The sequence below is a fragment of the Bactrocera oleae genome, chromosome 2, assembly GCF_042242935.1.
Source record: "Bactrocera oleae isolate idBacOlea1 chromosome 2, idBacOlea1, whole genome shotgun sequence".
NCBI lineage: Eukaryota > Metazoa > Arthropoda > Insecta > Diptera > Tephritidae > Bactrocera > Bactrocera oleae.
The window spans coordinates 16,076,543-16,100,015 of NC_091536.1; the positions used below are offsets into that span (position 1 = coordinate 16,076,543).

General features: G+C 35.6%; 1 protein-coding gene across 4 annotated transcripts in view; it reads left to right on the forward strand.

The window, feature by feature from the left end:
- The window catches only part of LOC106616789 (serine-rich adhesin for platelets), a 47,689-nt gene that overhangs the window by 23,097 nt on the left and 1,119 nt on the right, over positions 1-23,473 (forward strand). For 2 of the 4 annotated variants that reach the window (XM_014233670.3, XM_070109912.1), the window contains 5 exons: positions 10,485-10,573; positions 19,268-19,473; positions 19,551-20,028; positions 20,095-20,744; positions 22,624-23,424. In XM_014233670.3, coding sequence (XP_014089145.3) covers positions 10,485-10,573; positions 19,268-19,473; positions 19,551-20,028; positions 20,095-20,744; positions 22,624-23,424 — 2,224 coding nt within the window. Of the gene's footprint in view, positions 1-2,381; positions 2,989-10,484; positions 10,574-15,497; positions 15,559-19,267; positions 19,474-19,550; positions 20,029-20,094; positions 20,745-22,623; positions 23,425-23,473 lie in introns of those variants that run through there. The other 2 variants (XM_070109906.1, XM_070109919.1) reach the window with 2 other exon arrangements.

The following is a 23,473-nucleotide window of genomic DNA, read 5'->3' on the forward strand; positions in this document are numbered from 1 at the left end:
ACGGTGCTCAAAAGAACAACGGATCAAAAGTATGCGTTGATCAGTGTGGAAGTGACAACTATTCCAACTTGGTCGGGTTCGAGGCCGACTTAGAACCTCTGCCGTGCTGTGGGTACGGCACACAGTTGCTAAGCAACTCCACAGTGAACTGAATTTTTCAGTTCTTCCAGCATTTAGGTTTAAATCACAGTCACTACGAATCTGCCCAAAGGGACAAACCCAAAGAGCAGATTGGACCGAAACCCAAGAGCTTTCTGCTCCCCGTGGTACCAGTTTTAAGTCTCCGGTAAGACCTTGTAGCCGAATCTACTGCCGGTTGAGCACCCAATTAACTCAATGACTGGTGACATTTGTCGCTTGAACTGCAAATGTGTTTTTATTAGGAATCTAATTGAAAGTTTATAATATCAGTTCAAGCGGAGTATTATAGCACTATTTCTGACATAACTATGCTGATATTTCGTAGCAAAGCTTAATCACAGTCATAGTGCAAATGGATTTTAGTCGCCTCGTACGACAGGCATACCTTATCAGCTCGTCATGCTGATGATTTATAGATGTATTCATATGTATATAATTTATAGGGAAAGTGCGCTGGTGTAAAAGAGATTCTCTAGTGAGAAGGCGAACTAAAACTATTTTTAAATATTTTTAATGATTTTTTTCTTGAATTTGGACATTTCTATGATTTTTATACTCTCGCAACATGTTACTATAGAGTATAATAGTTTTGTTTTGAACTTAATGTTATTATTAAGTTATGACACGGAAATTAGCGAAATTCGTTTAAGAGAGTATCAAAAAAATGTGTAACTAATATAAAAGTTTATAGAAGCCAGCTAAATACGCTAGTAATATGTCTGTTCTCAAACCTATGCTGTATTTGCTATGTTGTTAGTTTTGAGTGAATCTATTGAAAATTTAATGCTGATGTTTTTATGGGTTCTGTTATTTTAACGCGTGTTCTTTTAACACACGCTTGTAAGTGAGCTCATTCCTGGTTACTAGTAAAGCAAATTGACTCTCCTGCGCTGCTGTTGCAAATAAGTTTGTTCTATGGATTAATTACTCTATCTAACTAAAATCCACACTCAATTTAACAATGAACATTTTAAGCAGTAAAGTTAGTAGTTTATCGGCTTTCCACTCATTTGTAATATGCTCAAATGAAAAACTCAAAAAGAAAAAGAGAAAACGCTGCAAATGCCAATGATATGTTGCTTTATTGAGCGTTATTAAAATATATTCATTAACACAAACAAATAAATACAATATGAGCGCGTGTAATAGTTTCGTCCACAAAACGCTTCCGTCTACGCTCTCCGACACAGATACGCGCGTCTACCATATATTTCAGATCGATTTGAGCTAATGAATTTTCGTTGGTCTTTATAATTTTAATTTTATTTCTATTTTGAACTGCGACCATTTATTTTATAACGGGTGTTCCATTTCGTGGTTCGCTACTTTTAGAACGAAAAACATAGAAATTTCATATTTTATAGCAAATATTTGCTATTATTCGAAAGAACATTCTTTGGCATTTATTTGTTGAAGATTTTCTTTTTCAAATGTTGTCCGCGCCTAAGTCTCAGATGGTCCATCTATTGAGTTCAATCTTCGATAATCCTTTCGAGCATTTCGACTGGTAACTGGCGAATGACACGCATGATATTTTGCTTCAAGGCTTGAATCGAAGCGGGATTAACCGCATAGACCTCAGACTTTACATATCCCCACAGAAAAAAGTCTAACGGTGTGATATCATATCGATCACTGGCATAATTTTTGAAAAAATGTGGACAGATGATTCCACCGGCCCACAAACCACACCAAACCGTCGTTTTTTCTGAATAAAATGTCAGCTTTTGAATCTGTTCAGTATGCAATCTCAAGTCGTTCCATCAACGCCAGTCTGAGTTGCTGCGAAAGGCGCCGAATCGACTCTCCACGGTCTTCGTGTACATTCTCAGCTACGGCCGCTATATTTTCTTCATTGCGTGCTGGACGTGATCTATTTGGTCGAATAGTACGCTGAGTAGACCGATTATGTTGACCATAACATAAGCGAATCGCAAGACACAAATTCTTTAAAGAACGTGAGTTTTCGTAATAAAGTTGAACGATTTGTAAATGTTGTTTAGGGCTTTCATGTTGAAATACCAAACAATACTGAACAAAAATAACATAACAACTTGATAATCTGTCAAAAAAAAGGCCATTGAAAAAAGTACCTCTACTTGGATCACCCATTACAATAGTAGAACCAACAACTGATCGCGCGTCCACTCACTGCTTCTATTCAACGAAATCGTTTCGAATGGCAAAGCGATCGACGAAACTAAATCGAAATGCTTAATATTTTACAGTTCCGTCTGCCCTGTTGGTGGTGATGACGACGTCAGCCGCGTCGACCGCTGCCAACCGCGTTGGCCAAAAGTGATGCCGCACAAATGTCAGTTTTTCGAAACTGTCAGTTGGCGGCAACACAGCATTTGCACCGCCTATGTGTTTGTTAATAACGGCATTTTGCGCGAATATTGATTTCAGTTGTCATGATAAGCAGATCGAAAAATTGGTAATTCGTATGCGGACGTGAACGCGAAAACGCGGTAATTTTAGTACCGTTGCGTTGCATTGAAATTCGAAGCAAATGTGTGGGAAATGTGGCAAAATACTAGCAAATATTTATGTGTTTGTGTAGAAAAATTCTGAAGCTCAACGAGTTTACGCAATGTTTTTAACGGTGCAAAGTGTAGTTAATAAAAAAGAAATGTTGAATTTACTCGCTGGAATTGCTCATTGATTGTCTGATTTGATTTGATACAGCAAATTGAATTTAGTTTCAGTTGTAAAAAGTGTTCAGCGAAAAAATATTGATTTTTTTGCGAAACTAAAAAGTTTAATGAAAAGTTCGAAAAATCGCCAACAGCAATATGGAAATGCCAGTCGGAAAGGCGGTAGCAGTAAACGTGAAAAGGGTTCAAAGTATGCGCGACTTTATATGTTTACCTAATACCAGTGTAAATATCTACATATTCGTATAAGTATATAAGTAACTAAAATGAATTTTCAAATTTGTATGAATTGTATGACGCGCAAAAATAAAATTAAACATCATCTACAATAGCAATATTTTTGAAATTCATGCATAATAAAAACAAACGAAAAATGTTTTATATCCACACTAATGCTGTTTCGATAGCATTATTGCTTTTTAGATAGTTTTATTAGTTTTCATAACAAACAAATCTGCTTATTAATACGTATAAAATTGCTGTTGTGCAATATGTTCGGCCGCGACACACATACATGTACACAAATATGCAACTACAAACGATTTTATATAAATATACAAACATATTTACATAAATAAAATAATATATATATACAAGTATATAATATATGTACTTAAGACCTTTGTGGTTTGCCGTCCACTTTAGAAAAAAGTTCTTTGTATTTAATTTGATCTTGAACTCGGTCTAAGTGATTTATTTCTGCTTCTTGTGCATTCAATGAAATGAAACAATTTTAAGTGGTTGTTGTTGGCTTGTTTCACATGGTCATTAGCATATAAAAATATACTCATAATCTTGATACATATAGACGCGTTCGCTCATGCATTCATAAAATATGCGCCACTCGTCAAGTAATCCATAGGATTTCGCAAAAAGCAGCCTAGCAGGAAACACCCTTTAGGGAAGTTAATGCATTTTTATACTCTTGCAACATGCTGCTACAGAGTATAATAGTTTTTTTTTCACCTAACGGATGTTTGTAGCACATAAAAATAATCGAATTAGATATAAGGTAGGTAGGTAGATACGATGATGAGACGAGTTGAAATCCGAGTGACTGTCTGTCTGTCCGTCCGACCGTGCAACCGATAGCTTGAGTCAAAATTGAGCTGTCTTAATGAAACGTGTATGGATTTCTTGACGACGTATCAGAAGTTGCTAATATAAAATTATTTATACTGATAAGCTTCATCAGGAGCACAGGTTGGTTCAGAGAGGAGACGATAGAGTGAGGGAGCAGTAGTCCCGGTGGTATCACAATGGGCCTCCCATAGGCCTAGGTGCGTCGTTAGACAGCCACTCTACCTACCTACCGACCTAATGAAACGTGGTACACGAGTTCCTTAAAAAAAAGTGAGGACCATTGTCACGCCTTTAATCGAAAACCTATAAATTGCCATAACGAAGTGAAATCGGTTGATAACCACGCTCAATACCCATATAACGGTTTTGTTAAAAACTAGTAAAAATGCGATACATCGATACCGAAATGCGTCAGAGACATTACATTTTCACCAAGATGGCACAAGAGGTCTTTATAGGAGTAGGTATAAAAATTGGACAATGGACGTGGCGTCGCCCATATTAGGTGAAATTACAATTACATCTCCGAACTAAATAAACCAATTTAACATTTAGTACATAATATTCTTATAACATTCCCATGTTACAATGCAAAAATGGGCGAAATCGGATAAAAATCACGCCTACTTCCCATATAACACAACTTTAAATTCTATCTGACATTTTCACTTTCCACAACTACATAGAAATCAAACACTAATTAATATATCGGGATAATAATATATATATTATAATATAATATAACTATTCAAGCCCCAATATACAGGAAATGTGGAAACCAGAGCCTATGGCAGATTTTTTGCCGAAAAAGTTCCGGGAAAATGTTTTTTTGATAATAATCTACCGTTATGTCAAAAATATAATATATATAAATACAAATTTTCGAACTTGCAGTTGACTTTATACCACATATATTGGCCAATGTGTGAGTAATCTTAGTGAAATAGAAAGAGCGTGTTTTATTGGTATCAAATAATAAGATATTTCCCCAGCAAGAGTATGAAATGTTCGGTTACACCCGAACTTATCCCTTCACTAGTAGTTAAAAATTAAATGCTACGCATGTATCATAAGCCAACTTAGGGTGCTTCAAAAATCATAACTGTTATATTTTAGCTTTACAAATATATTTAAATTTATTAATGTAGCAATATAGTTAGCCGAGACAGAGAACCTGTCCTATATTAATATGATTTTCAAAGATCATCATGGTCATAAGACAACTAATAACATCAAAAGTATTTTTACAATTGATTTTTTTTTTAAATTTATTACTTGTATGACTTTATATTTCATACTTATATGAAAATTTATTACTTGTAGGACTTTATACAATTAATACTTATATGAAAATTTATTACTTGTGGAACTTGTATATCATAAAATTTTTTTTCACTGGAGCATTAATTTATGACTGCAAACGTTTTTTATTACTGAGGAAATTTGGTAATACCAAAACAAAATCAGCGAAAAACCAGTCAACCAACTCAACTTTAACAGTGTTCACAAAGAGCAGCTCCATCATCTCAAGCCAAACCAAGTTGATGAATAGAGTTTTCATATTAATTAACAATTTTTGAAATGTGTTTACATGAATGTAAACAAATGAATAAATTTTCTTTTCAAAAACCGAAAATTCCCGTTATTTTTTGAGTACACCTCGTACCGTTTTTAATACAAACTCAATAATTTGCACCAGACACTCTGCAGTGATTGGATTTTTGACTAGTAGAATCTTAAAATCATCCCTAGGTACCAAAGAAAAAATTCAATAATACTGTAAAATTCACGGCTTGAAATTGTATCAAACTAACATTTTTTCGTAACGATAACTAAGAATCCTTAAACAAAATATATGCAGCCATAGAAAAGATATTTAAATTGTATGAAAAATCAACGCTGAACGTACTTTTTTCCAACAATTTCTAATTTGTGTGCTATATTTCCGCCAAGTCCTTTCTGCTAGTCACAAACGGTAATTAATTTTGTATTCTAATTCAAATTTAATAGATTTTCAATTGCTACAAACAATTCATTAAATTTAAAATTAGATATAATCAATTAAAAAGCTAGTGCACAGTGCCTCGTATATTTGTTTATGGTAAATATGAAGTTAATTAATATAAAGAAGAAGTTGTTGTGAAAAAAGCAAAAAAAAAAGCTGTTGAAATGTTCGCCAAGACATACATGCAAACATACGTACTATTTCGCTAGGTATATTCGGCTTTGAATAAGTCGAAATTTGTTTATTTTGAAATCAGCGAACATTAATTCGAATTAGCGTGATAAAAGTTGGTTACACAACTTCCAACTGGGTACATTCATTCACGCATATACTCATACAAATATACATATAGATATAGGCACATATTTTAGATATGAATATTTAGTATCAAGTAATAGGTTAATATGTATGAGAGTGTATAATTTTTTCAAGGGCTTTATAAATAGCTACAAACGAAAGAACTTATAGCGCCCGTTCGAAATCGTGTTGAGTTGGAAATTAAAATAAAATTTATTTCATCAATTTGTTTGTTTGCATATTATACAATTTGCTTTATTTTACGCTTCGTAGCATTCTTCGTATTCGAATACACACGTGCGCTTACGTACAAGTGCAAATAAATATTTTTAATTCACTTTAAAATCGTCGCAATTTTTCAAAAAAATTTTATTCTTGTGGGCATTATCAAATACACAGCTGTTGTGTTAAAGCTTTTAATCTTATAATGCTCGCCAATTTGTCAATTAATCGGACCTTTTTACGGTTTTGAAGGAAATTCAAATCGGACATCTCAATTTATGCACAGCGATTTTGGTATAAAAGCAGAACAAAAATGAGTGAAATTATTATTGTGAGCTAATATTTATAAAAGTTTATTTTTCATAGGCCTACCTTTTATATAATGCTAAGTAATTGGAACTTAAACAAAAAAAACTTCCTTATCCTTCGGTAGATTTATGCTGAAAAAGTAGATGTAGTTTCTTTTTTTAGATGATCATCGTTGCATCATTTGTAAATTTACCGTTTAATTTCAGAAAAAAAATATATGAAACAAGGTTTCGTATCCTGAACAGGGCATACCAAGAAGGAAAAGTCGGAGACCCTATAGAATATATATATATATATATTTAGCCACATCCGTCTGTCTGTATATAAGCCAACTAGTCACGCAGTGTTTGGGATATCGATCTGACATTTTGCACACATTCTTTTATCACCCAGAAACACTATAGCATATATGTAGGTGCCACACAAACTGCATCAAATCGGATTCAAGTCTTTGTTTGGGGAAGTTGTTTAGTTGAAGAGGCATCCTCACGAAATTTAATATGTATTTTATTCTACAAGGCAATGATGCAATCTTCCAAGAAATTTTTCTGATCTGATTACTAAAGCATATAGCTGCCATACAAATTGTTCAGATCGGTATCAAGTTCTTGTAAGGAATTTTTTGTATTTTGCCTGTTTTAATTATAACTTGTCTTCAAACTCCGAAACAAAAGATGTCGATGCGTCAAATATTTTAACCCGAGCCGAACAAAAAGAATTAAACTTAAATCTTAAGCGTTGGTGCTATGTATACAGAAGTACTTAGCATGATGTACAAGCCTCGTAAGTTGGCTCCTATTCGAAAGATCACATATACTTTCAGAACTAACATAGAGAGTCCGTACCTATATTGACTCGGATGACACTTCATAGTCAGCGAAAGCAAAATTCTTTCGCTTAAGAGAAAATGTTGTCGTCAAGTGTTATGCACCATTCGGTAACAGCGACAACTATGACAAAACTCACTACTATTACTCATTAAGGGTTAGTGTTTTTCTGAGAGAGCACTTGCTTTTCGTTTGTTTTAACGATTTCTATGCAACGTGGATGCTCGTGCGAATGATATGGATTTAGTCGTTGTATAAAAAGTCCCCTTCTTATAACTACAAGGAAATCAAGTGACATTTTACTCGCTATGCGAAATCCACTCGTTCTGCTTTAAAGTCGTCAAATATAGTTTGTTGTTGATCCGTTTCTCTCGAAGTATCTTCAAAACTTAAAAACTCCCAGCTGTAAATCCGCTCTAGATAGCTATTTTGTTGTTATATGTCTGCAGTTACCGTCGCTAATCTATGAGCGATATTTAGTGGTATGATCTGCTAATTAGTCTTTAGATTACTCTTGTTGTGGATATTTTATGCAACCCATAAGCTTCGAAAACTCATATTACGATATTTGTAATTTCGCATAACATTTTCGTAACACAGGGCAAAAAAAGTTTGTTCAACACCCTGTGTTTAGCAAATAGAGATTGTTGGGTCTATTTTTTTTAACGCTATCGTATAAATTATGTCTTTAAGGCATTTTGTGTAGTGGCAGTTGGCAATTAATTGAGTTGGACGCAATGGAATGCTTTCGGTGCTTTTACTATTGGACGCACCAATAGCAATCTCACCCCTCGCCCAACAAAGCAAACTTTTGCAGACATGTGGATGTACCAGCCAAATAGGTACACACGTCGGCGCCGCTCCAAAATCAAGTGCTAGTGGATTGTGTTGACCATTCGGCGCTTCGTTCGTCGCCATTTGATATACGCGGGGAGCAGATTTTCCTGCTCTTTTCACCAGCGCATACCTTTGGCAACGCAGCGTTTTCTTTTGTTGTTATTTTATTTATATTTCACAAATGTTGTTTGTATGCATATATCCTTGGTTGTTGTTGGCGCTTTTTTTCTTTTTAATTTGTATTTTTTGCCAAAGGTAGGCAGCAGCTCCCTCGGACCTAACGCTAAAGCGTTGGCAAATTAAATGGTGATGATAATTGCTGGCAGCAACAAAGAAAATCATTATAGCAACAGCAACAACAATAAAAACCATTAACAATAACATCAATAATATTAATAACAACAACAACAACAGTGGTAAACATGAGCAAAAGTAGCGGAAGACAGCAATAAAAATTGGGTATACAACAACAACAAACACATTGGCAAAACAAAAACAAGCCGAAAAAAATCAACTAATCTTCAATATCGGACTACGTGGCTTATTTAGTCTACTTACAGAATCCGCTGGAGCACGGTTGATTTTGGTTTTTAGCTTCTTTCAAACGCCAAAAAGCTTAACGCTGGATTTTAGCAGAATTAATTTGTCATATAGAAAAGCAATTAAATAAAAACAAACGCGTGTTTTTTATTTAGAAAAAAGTCGTTAAAATAACTAAAAATAAAAAATAAAAAGAAACGCAAAAAGTGGAGCAAATTTGTGTGCGGAGATGATGGTCATCCGGAATAGTCAATGGGACTATTTTAAAAATAAAAGGCAAACAACACTAAATACTATAATTAGGACGACAACAATCACAACTGCAGCATCGCTAATGCATACAAATTGTTAGAAAAAATATGTAGCACCAAAACTAATCACATGAGCGACAATTTAAAATAAAAACGAGAAAAAACGTTGACTTCGTTTGCGCCGAAGCTATAATACCCTTCAAAAATATAAACGATTCCTTACAAAAACTTTGAGCAGTCAAAATGAAAAAGTTTTTGATACAAGCACTTAATTCCGATCGTTCAGTTTGTATGACAGCTATATGCTTTAGAGGTCGGAGCTTAAAAGGTTTTTCGAGGATTATAGAGGATTATAGCGTTGTCCAAGATAATAATTCATGTCAAATTTCGTTAAAATATCTCGATAAATAAAAAAGTTTTCCATACAAAGACACGCTTTTTATCGTTCAGTTTGTGCGGCAGCTATATGCTATATGCTTTGCCGACAAGTGAGCAACATCTTTTGAAGAAAATAATGTCTCCAAAATTTCATATTTATTATTTAAATATCGGAATCTATTAAAGAATCATGAGAGTTATTAAAATACATATAAAACACCAAATAGTAATGAAAAAAAAGTCCAAGGAAGTAATGCCAAACAATTAAATCAATAGATTTCAATTCCCAAATCCTCTGTTAGTCAGCACAACTTTGTCAGCTCATTTGCTGTATATGTACATATTCATATTAATATTATGCTATTTATTAAATTATATTTTCATAATAATCAAGAAAAACACGTAATTATTTTTTAACAGTGCTTTCATTAGTTCTTATGGAAAAGAGTTATTTATCGAAATCGTTTGCCTGGAAGATAGAGTCAAACAATAAACAACAAATTAGTTAAACAATGTTTGCATATATAATTGATGGTGATATGCTTCATAGCATGACACAAAGCAAATTAATTGACTTAAATTGTATGATTTACCGTAATTTTTATGGGCAGTTTTTTTTCTTTATGGAATTGCAAAAAAAGCTCAAAGCACTTTGTATAGAGAATGAAGTGTTAAATACTTCGTCAGAAATTTGCATTTAAAAGAGATTTTGTGGTATGAAACCCTAACATTATGCGTATGTGGCGGCAACGGACAGTTTGGGACGGCTACTCTTCGTAAGCGTGTTTGGTTGTTGTACTTAGCATAATTTAGCATATTTTATGACACACTTAAGAATTAAAAAAAAATTAATTTATATTATACACAAACTTTTTTTTTTTTAATTTTTATTTAAATTTAATTCACTAATTTCTACCATTCCAACGCACACTTACAGATTGGATCGAAAGTCATCACGTGGCATGATCTATGAGAATGAGGAACTGAGGCTGCGTACCATCAATATAAATGCTGAGGTCGAAAGAGGTAAATATGACAAAATTATGCCTACTTCCTAGACAAAAACCAATTAGCCACAACGAAATGTTTTCTACACTCATTAGTAAGGTTTAAAAGTAAAAATCTCTTTTGTCAGAACACGATTAAACAACTAACATGTGGATGCCACATGCGCTGAAATGTGTTTTGCGTACTTTATGTTTTTTTTTTTTATTTTTTTACAGCTGTTCACATTGAAGATGAAACTGTCAGCTGCTTGTTTTTTGAGTATCTTGTAGTGTTCATTCAAAATTAATTTATTAACGGCGGACTAGTTGTTGTCGTTTATACTTAAACTAATATTAAGCAACCATGCAGGAAATGCTGAATAAAATAGAAGAAAACTATTCTTTTTGAGTAACAAATTTTATTTGCAATATTTGATATTTTAACAAAACTAAAATGAAAAAAGATGGGCCTGAAATTTTTTCTTTTACATATTTTCGGACCAATTTCGAGTATTTTGTATAATTTTCCATATTATAAAGAAATCAATTGAAATTTCATGAAAACATGTAATAAAAGACTAAGTTCGGGTGTAACCGAACATTGCATACTCTTGCAACTTGCAAGGATCAATGCTGGGGAAATACCATAAGGTGTTGGCAAAACTTTGTATTAAGTAATGTAGCGAAAGGGTGCAACTGCATTGTTCGACGAAATGGTGAATGGATTACAATCAAATATGGTATTGTATTAACTTATTTTGATGGTGTTTGAATCTATACTTAGTTTTATTATTATATTTTACATCCCATCAAAAATTATACTAAAATCATTGGGGGCATATAAATGGAAGTGCTGATTGCATTAATTTTTGACATTGCTCAGGTATACTTGAGAACTTTTTTTCGATAAATTTTGTAAATATATAAATATAAACATATGTTACGGACGTTTCAAAATCCAGAAAATCAGTTATATGGGGATAGGGAAAGTCTTCGCCCGATTTCTATTCAGCCATAGGCTCTGGGGTTCACATTTCTCATATCTGGGGGCTTGAATAGTAATGGTCCAATTTTGAGATTTTTAGACCTAAGATGGCATACCTTAAAGGAAATACTCGTGCAAATTTGTATCCCGTTATGTTAAAAAGTGCTTGATATGTATACTGGAAAGTGAAAAAATCAGATGAATTTAAAGTTATGTTACATGGGAAGTAGGCGTGTTTACTGTCCGATTGCGCTAATTTATATGCGATTATCAAAATAATCATATATACCCAATTTGACTACGAACTCGTCCTCACGTTTTTACCAAAGAACCCGTGCACGGACGGACGAACAGACAGTCACTTGGATTTAAACTCGTTTCTTTATCCTCATTATTTATATATATATAAGGTTCCGCTTTTTTGCTATGTACAAAGCACTACAGAGCTCGTATTTGGCAACACTATACATAATTTGAAAGATCTTGACATAACCTACAAAACAACGCTATGCATGATTAGTTTGGATATTGCGTTCAACAGTTATAGACGTGTAAACATGGAGTTCACTAACGCCGAAATTCGCGCTATTTTAAAGTTTTCCTTCGTTAAAGGCAAATCCGCTAGAGAAACGTTCCGTGAGATTAATGGTGTTTTGGGGGATGGTACTCTATCACTTCGAACCGCGGAGGAATGGTTTCGACGATTCAGAGCCGGTGAAAACGACACCATGGATAAGCCAGCCGGCGGAAGACCTGTGACGACAAATACCGATCAAATCATGGCATACATCGAGTTAGACCGGCATATGGCATCTCGTGACATCGCCCAGGAGATGGGAGTTAGTCACCAAACCATTTTGAACCATCTGCAGAAGGCTGGATACAAAAAAAAGTTTGATGTTTGGGTGCCGCATAATTTGACGCAAAAAAACCTTCTGGACCGAATCAACGCCTGCGATATGCTGCTGAAACGGAACGAACTCGTCCCATTCTTGAAACGGATGGTGACTGGCGACGAAAAATGGATCACATACGACAATATCAAGCGAAAACGGTCGTGGTCGAAGGCCGGTGAATCGTCCCAAACAGTGGCCAAGCCGGGATTGACGGCCAGGAAGGTTTTGCTGTGTGTTTGGTGGGATTGGAAGAGAATCATCCACTATGAGCTGCTCCCATATGGCCAAATGCTTAATTCTACCATCCAGAATTGGCCAACAGGAAGGGTGTAGTGTTCCACCAGGACAACGCCAGACCATACACTTCGTTAATGACTCGTCAGAAGCTACGGGAGCTCGGATGGGAGGTTTTATCGCATCCACCATATACCCTGGACGTAGCTCCAAGTGATTACCACCTGTTCCTGTCCATGGCGAATGCCCTTGGTGGTGTGAAGTTGAACTCAAAAGAGGCTTGTGAAAAGTGGCTGTCCGAATTCTTCGCAAATAAGGAGGGGGGCTTCTACGAGGAAGGTATTATGAAGTTGCCGTCTAGATGGAAACAGATCATCGAACAAAACGGCGCATATTTTAACTAAATCCGATCACTGTAAGACTTTTTATAAAGCATTGATACCTTCCAACCTTATATATATATGATGATACAAACAACTATTAAATAAAAAAAACTATTATACTCTGTAGTAACATGTTGCTTGGTATACATATAATCATTAAATACACAACTGACCTGTATTTTTATTGAACTTTCGGTGTGCCGAAATTCGTTTGTTTCAATTTTTTCCTACTGGGTATCGCCTCTAGTGCATCAAGCTGATAAACACATTTTACACTTTCGCCGTTCAGACAGCAGTAGCCAGATGTGCGAATATCGAACCATACGCACCTGTAAAATAATGTATACAAAACTAAAAAACAAAAAAGAAAATCTTAAATAAAATTTTCTTAAAGTGGCACGTTCGCATTTTTTAGCGAGAATAACAAGCTTATTTATTTACAATCTTATAAACGCCTATATATGACTATGTCGGTATTTGTGAAAGCATTTTTATCTACCCACACCAACAGGCCCGAAGTGAAATCATTAATCGTATTACGTGTTTTGGCAGATCGCAAGACAGCTAAATAGCGTGAAAAAAACGCAAAAATGTAAACAAACCACAGAATGATGTATAAAAAATTAATCTTATTTTTCAACTCTAATTTATTTGCAAATATATCCTCGACTTTGCCTGCCGTGATTCAGTCGAAAATAATAATAAAATGAATTTTACTCTTTGATTAATGCTCTCGTACAGATACCACTCATTTAAGGCACTCGGCTGACCAGTTCATTTACGCTCTCAACTCTCTAAAGATCGCCGATATGTTCAGCATTAAGAAAAATATTATTGCTAGAGCAGTTTTTCAGCTCTTGCGCTCCTGAAAACGAGACATTCTCTCACACTACATATTTACTCGGCATTTAAATAGTTTTTTTGCTGTGTTTCGCAGGCTGATTTTCGTTATGTTTATCTTTCGCGCATTGTCAGTGCCATAATTGCCGTCGACGTTTTTGAAAAATTTTAATTTTCGCCAGTCTACAAATGCTCACTATCGCACACACACACACACAAATATATTTGAATATATATGTATGTATGTTCAACGTAGGAAAATGTATTCGTTAACTTTTCCAACTAGTTCGTTTGTAATGTATGAAGAAACACTGCTTTCTGTAAAATTAAACGAGTTCATTTAACTCGGTGATAATAAAGGACATTCGTTGAGTTCTTATAGTTAATTATATGTATTAATTAATATGTAATCTAACAGTTTTCCAAGACAAATGAGAGAGAGAGAAAGAGAGAGAGAAAGAGAGAGAGAGAAAGAGAAAGAGAGAGATAGATAATGCTGAGAGGCTGCGTACTTGATAGCATTGTTTCCACGCTTGAGAGGTTTGTGATTAAGAGAAAATGTTTGCATTTTTTATCCACACAGAGTTTTTGACTTAAGGAATGTTGAATTTATTTTAAAATTTGCCTTACTTTCAATACAATTTAAAAAAGGGATTTCTTTAGATGTGTTAAAACTGACTCACCTAAACAACAATGTGTGTGTGAGAGAGAGAGAGTGAGAGATACAGAACGGGAAAGAGGTAATTACCAAGATAAAAATAAATATTTCGACATGTGAATTTCTTCATGTGGAGGACGTCAAAAATGAAAAAAATCGTTGGTGTTATTAGCAATTACTATGGAAGCTTATCAACGCGCTCGTTCATGACGTAATATGCCAAAATGCTGTACTCCCTCATATATAGTTGATTCTATTAATAAGTCTGTCGCGAGTGGCGTTGCTGACATTAAGCTGTCTATATTATTTATAGACACAATGCTAGCTAAAAGTTCGTTAAATTAAATCGCTGCTTAATTACTTAAAAGCACTACCAGATAATTATGTTAAAGTGTCTATGAGTTTCTTAAGGCTAAATTGCCAAGTCTAACCGAAGCTTTTCTGTATGTGCGATCGTTCATCTCTTTCTTACGCATCAGGCTTATTCATTTCATTAATTTTGTATTGGAGGTTCGGTAATCTTGACTTGCTTAGCATAGTTCTCATATAAGTTTTAAACAAAATTGCCTTATGATTTTTCATTGGTTATGACAGTCGGAATCAGCAACGTGTCAAGGTTATTTTAGCATTAAATTCATTTATATGGCAAGTTACTTAAGGTTTGCGAGCCAATTATGTATATTTCTTAGTATAAGTCTATAGTGTCGCATCTAGTTTTCAGTTTCGTCAAGGCCTAGCATAAATTCTGTTAAAGCACATTACTTCTTAACTAGTGACTTTTGCAACTAGTAATTGAAATTTCTACTAGGTTTACACAAATACTCATGGTATATATATTTATATTCGCATATGTTTATGCATGACTGTGGTGCATACAAATACAAGTGAACGCCAAATATTAAAGCTTATGAATTTTTGTGATATTATTGAGTTTTCTGAAATTTTGGGCAAATCTGCAAAATGTCCAACCAGTCAGCGTTGACTTTTTAAATATGTTCGAACGAACGAACAAGTTAACGCAAGCGGCACGTGTGTTGTGTTCTTAAATATACATATACATATATTACACATACTAATATTATATTAATTATAATAGCAATTTTAACGGTATTTCAATAAACGCAATGTAGTGACAGTTGACTGTGTTTGCAAACAAATTGTAGTAATTTTGAAATTGCTTTGACTTTTTGCCTAGCGCTCGCATAGTTATGTGCCTAGTGTTGTTGTGTGCTGCATTTTTCACATAATTAACAAAAAAGTGTATGTGTGTGTGTGTCTACGCCTGTACATAAATGTAGTAATTTTGTTTTGTAAAGATATTCGTTTGAAAATTGATTTTGAAAACAAAACACTATCTGCCGTAATGTTGCGATGTCGGTTTGTTATTGTTGTTGCTGTCAGTTGAAATTAATGGATTGTAATGAAGAAAATCATTCTAATAAAACATTAAGTATTTGCTAGTGTCATATAAACCATAATATTATATGTGTGTATAGCTTGCGTGTGTGTATGTGTTCTAATGTGCATACAGCTAATTGCAAACATATTTATCTGAACTTGAGTATGTATGTGTATGGCTTAAGGACGCTGTAGTCATGCACTAATTAATGTCGCATTTACTGTGGCGGTCGTCAAACTGTCGTCAGTTGTAAAAATATTAGAGAATATTGTGTCAGCACTTAATACAATGCAATAAACAATGGTTATGGTTTTCATGAAAATGATTAAGTTTTGAATGCTGATATACAACAAAAAACAATAAATAAAATATTGTGATAGAAAAGAAATGTACTCATACATTCGAAATAACTAAATTTCAAAGTTTTTTACTGTCTATCTATTTTTTATAGTTAATGGCCCTGTATATTATATATTACTAAAATTCAATTAATAATTATAATTTATGTTATGGTTGCGAAGTTAACACTGCAAACCTTTTACTTTTTTAAAACTCACGATATGCGTCGCTGTGGTAAAATGTAGTTCTTTTATGAGAGGTTTCAATGAAATCTAGTATTCTTATTGTGTTAAAAAATGAGTTGATCTTTGAATTACGTAGACTGTTTTCAAAATCTCATTTGGCATAGATTTAACAAAGGCATAACCGCCAAGTATAAAAGTGTCGATTATTCACTTTTAATATTAGTAAAAACACTTATATGCGATATAAAGGGTCTACCAGTTGTTGTTAAAATAAAACAAAACACTCAAATTTGGTAAAAATGGGTTCGGATTTTTTCTTTGTTATGCAGGTTATAATATTATGCCATCTTTGATTTGAACAAAAGGTCGGCCAAATGTCCACCCCAGTTTCGTTTGCATATATCCACCAATGGTCTTGGCGATCTTCGAGCGTAAACCTTTGACTTAACGCATCCCTCGAGAAAATAAACTAGAAGCGTTAAGCGGTAAATTTTTGTGGATGCGACAATTTTTTTTGTTGACGAAGCCATTAAGCCAGGGGTCTTGAGAAGATGATTTTTCAATGAACGTGAATTTGTGAATTTTTCGATGAACGTGAATGTGCGTAATAATTTTAGCCAATTTCTAAGCGTTGTACTTAAGTAAAACATGTTATGATGAAATGGCAAACTTACTGAGCACACTGATAAAATTTGACACAAAACTGTATACAAACATGGCCGTTACGAGTTGTCAAAATCACCTCATCCCTGTAGTGGACGCTGAAGTCTTAAAAAATAACGGAATTGTAGTATAATGTCATCTAGCGCAGTGCTAAGATAAAAGCAGACTTCAGTAATTCATCCTTTGATCCAATATATCGCAATATTGCATCATACCTTATTAGAAAAAATCAATGGTTTAATTAAAATTAAAAAAAAAAAAAAATTGTCTGATTTGGCCCTGATAAGGATAATTGATGTAATTTTATTCATTTCGTTATCAGTCTAATATTTTTATTAGATGCAAATATCCCGGTTAGATAGAATCTGTTTTTCAAAAACTAAAAATTTGTTTCAATAATCCATTTAGAGAGCTTATATGTACTAAAATGTGTACAGAAACACTTTCAAAATTAGCATTCTCTTTGAATGACGGTGCGTATACGTAACAAAACTAATTTATAAGCTTCTATAGGAATTTCTATAGTGTCGAAAGTTTTTGCTTGATAATGGCGCTTAAAGTAGTCTATATTCGCAAAAGAACAGGCTTAGAGCATGTCAATTACAAAGAAACAGCTCAAATGATCCAAGCACTGATCTATCTAACAACTGGCTAGCTAGCTAGGGAAGCTTTTGAGTAAATAAATTTATTAAAAAACTTGAAAAAATTTAAACTTCGGTGCAACCTTCACTTCCTTCACAAATACAATTCATTAGAAAAACTTGATTCCGATTGTTCAGCTTGTATGACAGCCATATGCTATAGTGATCCGATCTTGACAATTTATTCGGATATTCCATTTGCTTTAGACAATAATCTGTCCCAAATTTTGTGATGACATCTCGTCAAATAAAAGAGTTTTCCATACAGGCACTTGATTCCGATTGTTCAGTTTGTGTGCTAACTATACACTATAGTGGTTCGATATCGGTCATTCTGACAAATTAGCAGCTAGTTGGTGAGGAACGGTCGTGTGCTAAATTTAAGATCGATATCTCCAACAGTGAGCGACTAGATCGTATATATACAGACAGACAGGCAGACAGACAGACGGGCCTTTCTAAATCGATTCAGCTTATCATGCTGATCATTTATATATATATTTTATAGGATCTACGACGTTTATTTCTGGGTGTTACAAACTTCGTGGCAAACTTTATATACGCTGTTCAGGGTATAACAAGAAAAAATATAAACTTCGGTTGCACGGAAGTTAGAAGACCCTTCACTAATACAAACGGTTTCTTACAAGAACTTAATGTTTGTATTATCAATGGAAGGCAGGGAAGTAGGCATTAGAGAGACGCTGGAATACTTACTTTGCTTATGTTCGGATTATGAAAACCTTTCGTGTTCAACTCAATGTGCAAATTTGGGTTGCTGATTTCAGAGTTTATGAATTTCGTATTTGATTACTTTTTGAATTCCGACCTGAGATGTGTGCTGTGACGCGCTCTCTTTCAATAAGTGTTAGTTGTTAGAGAGATTATGTTTTGGAGGAATTTTAAAACTTTGGCTTTAGAAAAATCGCCGACTTTCCAAAACAATATCAGTGGCATATTATTTATTATGCGCCGCAACCACGATTAATATCAACATTTTCTATAATGTGTAACACGTACTAAAATCGTTATACCGTTATGCAAAAGTAAATGAAAAAGCAATCATTTTTATTCACACACCACATTAACAGTTAATTTTATATATTATATATTAAAAAATATTATTTTTATATTTTGAACGAAAAACACATTTACAATTATTGCTTTAAATTAGCACAATCATAAAGTAAACAATTGTTTTAGCAGCTGGCACTGAAGGCATCTATTTTAAATTCTCACACATACACGTATACAGTAACATAGTACGCAAGCATATATAAATATATTACTTAACATGCAGACATTTATTTTTATAAGTACATAAATTGGGGGTTTCCAGTGCATCACAAAACTGCCGTCAAAAATATTATTAACGGCATTAATGGCCATCATAAAAATTAATATACTAGCTGATTTGTACATTTCGCTAACGAATTAACAAGTGAAACTTTTATTTTTAGTTAATTTGTAACTAAATTAATTGTAATGTCATTCATTTTTCACACTTCCAGGGCAATCGGACATCAAACGTTTGCGTAGAGAGAATGAACAGCTGCGCCGCGAGATTTGGACGTTACGCGATGAGTGTGATCGCTTGAATAAACGCTTCAAGGCGAAGCTGTTGGATCATGATCATGGTTGCAATGCGCGACATAGCGTTTGTAGTGGCGGCCGACGCGGTAGTGGGCACATATGTGACAGTAGCTGTAACAGTGATGTGAGTCACAAATAAAATTAATAAATAGAAAAATATTGTTATACACACTTTTTTCTTTCATCTCACTCTCTTCGCAGGATTCAGATTCCTGTGATACCTGCAAAGGCAACAATGATCAATGCAGTGATGAGTGCTGCACTGGCGGCAGCTGTCCACAGTTGGCGACAAAGCAACCGATTATTGAGTTCGAAGCTGATACGCCCACCACAACGACAGCAACGCGCTCAGATCTGGTCAATTTTGTGGTTAAATCTGCGGGTGCTAATTCTGAAAGTGTGCCAAATTTACATCAGGCATTCGATCATTTGTCCGTGGTGTCGGAGGAAACGATGAGTAATGCCGACCAGCATACGCATGTGCCACACAATGAGTTGCTGCACATATATACATCTGACGGCGGTGGCTCGCAGATGACATTACCCAGCTTAGTTGGGCCGTTGACACCGTTGACGCCCATCGAACAGGTGGCCAATCAGTTGAATGATCTGCAATCGAATGTGCCGCCACTATCTTATTTCGAGAATGTGTTGCAAGATCATATGGGTTCTAATATAGGTGTGTGAGCATTTAAATTGACACCATAACAGCATGACAATAACACTATGCCTTATGCTTTTTCAGGTAATACGCCCAATACGAGCTCGCCTACTTCGAAACTAATGCGTCACACCAATGGTTGGGACTACAAGATGCAATCGCCATTCGCGCATAGAAAGATTACAATAGGCACTTCGCCGCCGGCATTGCAAATTGCCACAACGCTTACGCAAAACGCCACGCAACAACAACAACAAAGACTAGCGCCTTCCCAACTGTTAACTACATTTGTGCCAACTATAGTGGCGCCGCCGGCATGTAATGAGTCGACGGCAAACTCCGCAGGTCTAACAGTATCAGCGCCGAGTGCACAACAATCGAACGCGACTGTCGTAGAGACAGTTGCAATTACAACGACGCCATCAAATGCACTACCAACTCTTAATAGCCCAAGGCATTTCTTTGCGCCACTAAAGCCACGACTGAAAATCAATACAACTTTAGCTAATAAAGCACTGGCAGGTGACGCCAATATGCCTACGGAGTCTACACCAATATCAACGCCAACCACGTTAGCTGCGGATGCCGAAAGCGGAATATGTCAGAATTGTGAACCGCCCGACCTTTATGTACACAACGGCTTGGCCTCACCCTATCAGCAACAGGCATTGACTGCGGCGGGTGCAGACAACGCAGTGCCACCACCAATACCGCAACGCGGTAGCTCCTCCCAAGTAAGTCCACAACATCGCGGACGCGTGCAACGCCAACAACAACAGCTGTTGGCGTCGCAGCAACAACATTTGCATCCGCATCAGTACACGCATCAGCATCAGCAGCAGCACCAGCGGCTTCCACAACAGCAATATGTCCAGTCGCTGTCACCAACTGGACTGCAGCAGTCATCGTTGATCACGATTACAGTGACCGTGGACGATGCTGATGAGATTGCCGCCGGTGTTGATGCTGCTGCCGCCTGCGGTGAGGATGCGGCAACAATTGGTGTCGATCTCCCGCTTAATACGCACGCTACGACCGCGGCATTAATTAACACGCCACAAAGGCTGCAGGCGCCACTTCAAGCTGCGCCGAAATTGGCAGCGCTGCAATCGCTCGCTACATTGCCGACTGTTTTCGTTGCACAGCCAAATGCTGTAATAACAAAATTAAGCGAACCCATTTATGCTACCGCACAAAAACGCTGTAAAAATCTTTTAATTGCACCGGCCGTGACCAAGCCGCTAATGGCGGTCGCCATTAACACCAATAAACATCTAACACCAACAACATCGAATCGTAGTAGTGCAGCTGCAACGCCAGTACACTCACCGTTATCACAGTCGACACCGACATCGTTGTCAAAAGCAAATCTGGTGGATAGCCAAAGCCAGGTGAGCGGCCGCATTAGGCCACTCCTTCCAAACGGCTTTGGGTGTTGATTGTTGTATGTAGTGGTTAGAGTAGTGTAGGCTTTAATGTTCGTTATGCTTTTATCCAATTTTTAACCTTCTACTTTTTCAACTTACTTATTGTAGTTGTAGAAAATTTTCCAAAAAAGTTTAAATGTTTCAAAAAATAATTTAGTTCAATTCATTTTATTTTATTCGAAAACTACATATGTAGGTATATACATTTATATATACATAAAATACCATTTGTTGGCATTGATTTGATATATTATATAATAATATATTGTACCATCGATTTTTTATATTCATAACCTCAAAAAATTTTAGATTTGGTTATAATCGCCTTATTAAAGTACCTTATCACCTATACCTGATATCTGGTAGACATCCTTCTTCAATTTGTAGAGCTAAGTCTCTCAGCTTAAATTTAAATTGCTCTCTGTAAAACTTTGAGTCCATGGATTCAAATCTGCTCCAAAATATAGCAAGTCTACTTCAGACTTAACTGCAATTTTTATCATAATTGGTCCAAGGTTCATTGATTTTTTGTATTCTGTACAAAGCTAAGAAATAATTTTGAATTTATGCTTGGTTTAAGATCTTAGACTGGACACATAGTCACTCGACATTTAAAGTGAATCGCCTGAATCAAGTTAGACTGCCATTCGTTTTAAAATTTTCAGCGTGGCGTAGTGTGCGACGGCTGCACACTGGAAATATTGAAAGGTCGGTGAATTGATGATTAATGTGACGAGCTGACTTGATTTAGCCATGTCCATCTCTCTGTATATACCCAAACTAGCCCTCATTTGAAATTTAGCACACTTCTTTTTCAACTCAATTTTTTAAATAAAATAATATTTTGCTCAGTAACTCTGTTTTCAAATGTTATTTGAAGATGCGATGCTTCTAGAAGAGTTTTCTAAACATTTTATAATTTGAACACTTTGAAATTTTGTTCGAAATCTGGTAACCATATTTCATCTATACTATTATTGAAAATAATTATTATCTCATTTTACAAGTTTGTGGCAAATATTTATTTGAAAGTCTTACATTTACACTTAGTTTAAGAAGAACACGTCTAACTTATTTACTAATTCCATACATATACTCGTATATATTCGATTATCTTATGACACGCTTATGATAAGAGAAATATTAACAACCTAACATGAAAATATTAATCCGTATTCTTCATTAGACGGAGTCCGTCAACCTGGAAACCATTCTCAATGATATTCAAGCCATATCGGAGGATATCTTAGCTATTCAACTGGACAAACGAAGGGAGAATGACAACGTCCTCAACAAACCGCTGGAACAGGAAGACAAAAATAAGAAACCGTACCGCTCAGAAATGAATTTAACACTACAATATGATGGCGCAAATCAAGTGTCTGTTGCCGCCAATACAGCAGCCAACAGCGCCAATAAAACAGCGACTGCCACACAAACGTCCCTCAGCAACAATGCTAACGGCAACAACCGCTGCACGCGTTCACTAGAACGCGAGCATACAGACAGCCCATCGCCGCATATACCCGACGCTATGGTGCCTTTTCCGGATAAGCGTACTTACATTGGCTTTGATCAGTTAAACAATGAGGCGTGCCTTGAGTTGCCGCCTACAAGCGTTGCAAATATGCAGAGACCGCCTTTGCCGCCTGTCTCTGGTGTAGCTCAGGCTAAGCAGGCGCAACCGCCAACGCCGCCAGCGCGCGGATTTCCATCACCATTAAATATACGCTGCGCAGGTGTAGCACGCGCCATGCCAGTAGCAATACCACAGCCACCTACAGAGGAAACAGCTGGATCACAGGCTATCAAGCCGATGACGCTCGGTCTTGCGCCCAATAAAAGTCAATTGTACGCCGCGGTAGCGAACGCGGCGGCAAAGCGTGCGCAATATCGCGCTGCAATGACACATTCATTGGACGCGGAATTAAATGTGGCAAGTGCAACGGGTTTAAACGAGACAAGTGCAGCTGATGCTTCGAATGAGGTAATTCTGCTGTACTTGTTACGATAATAGAGATTTCATTATATATACT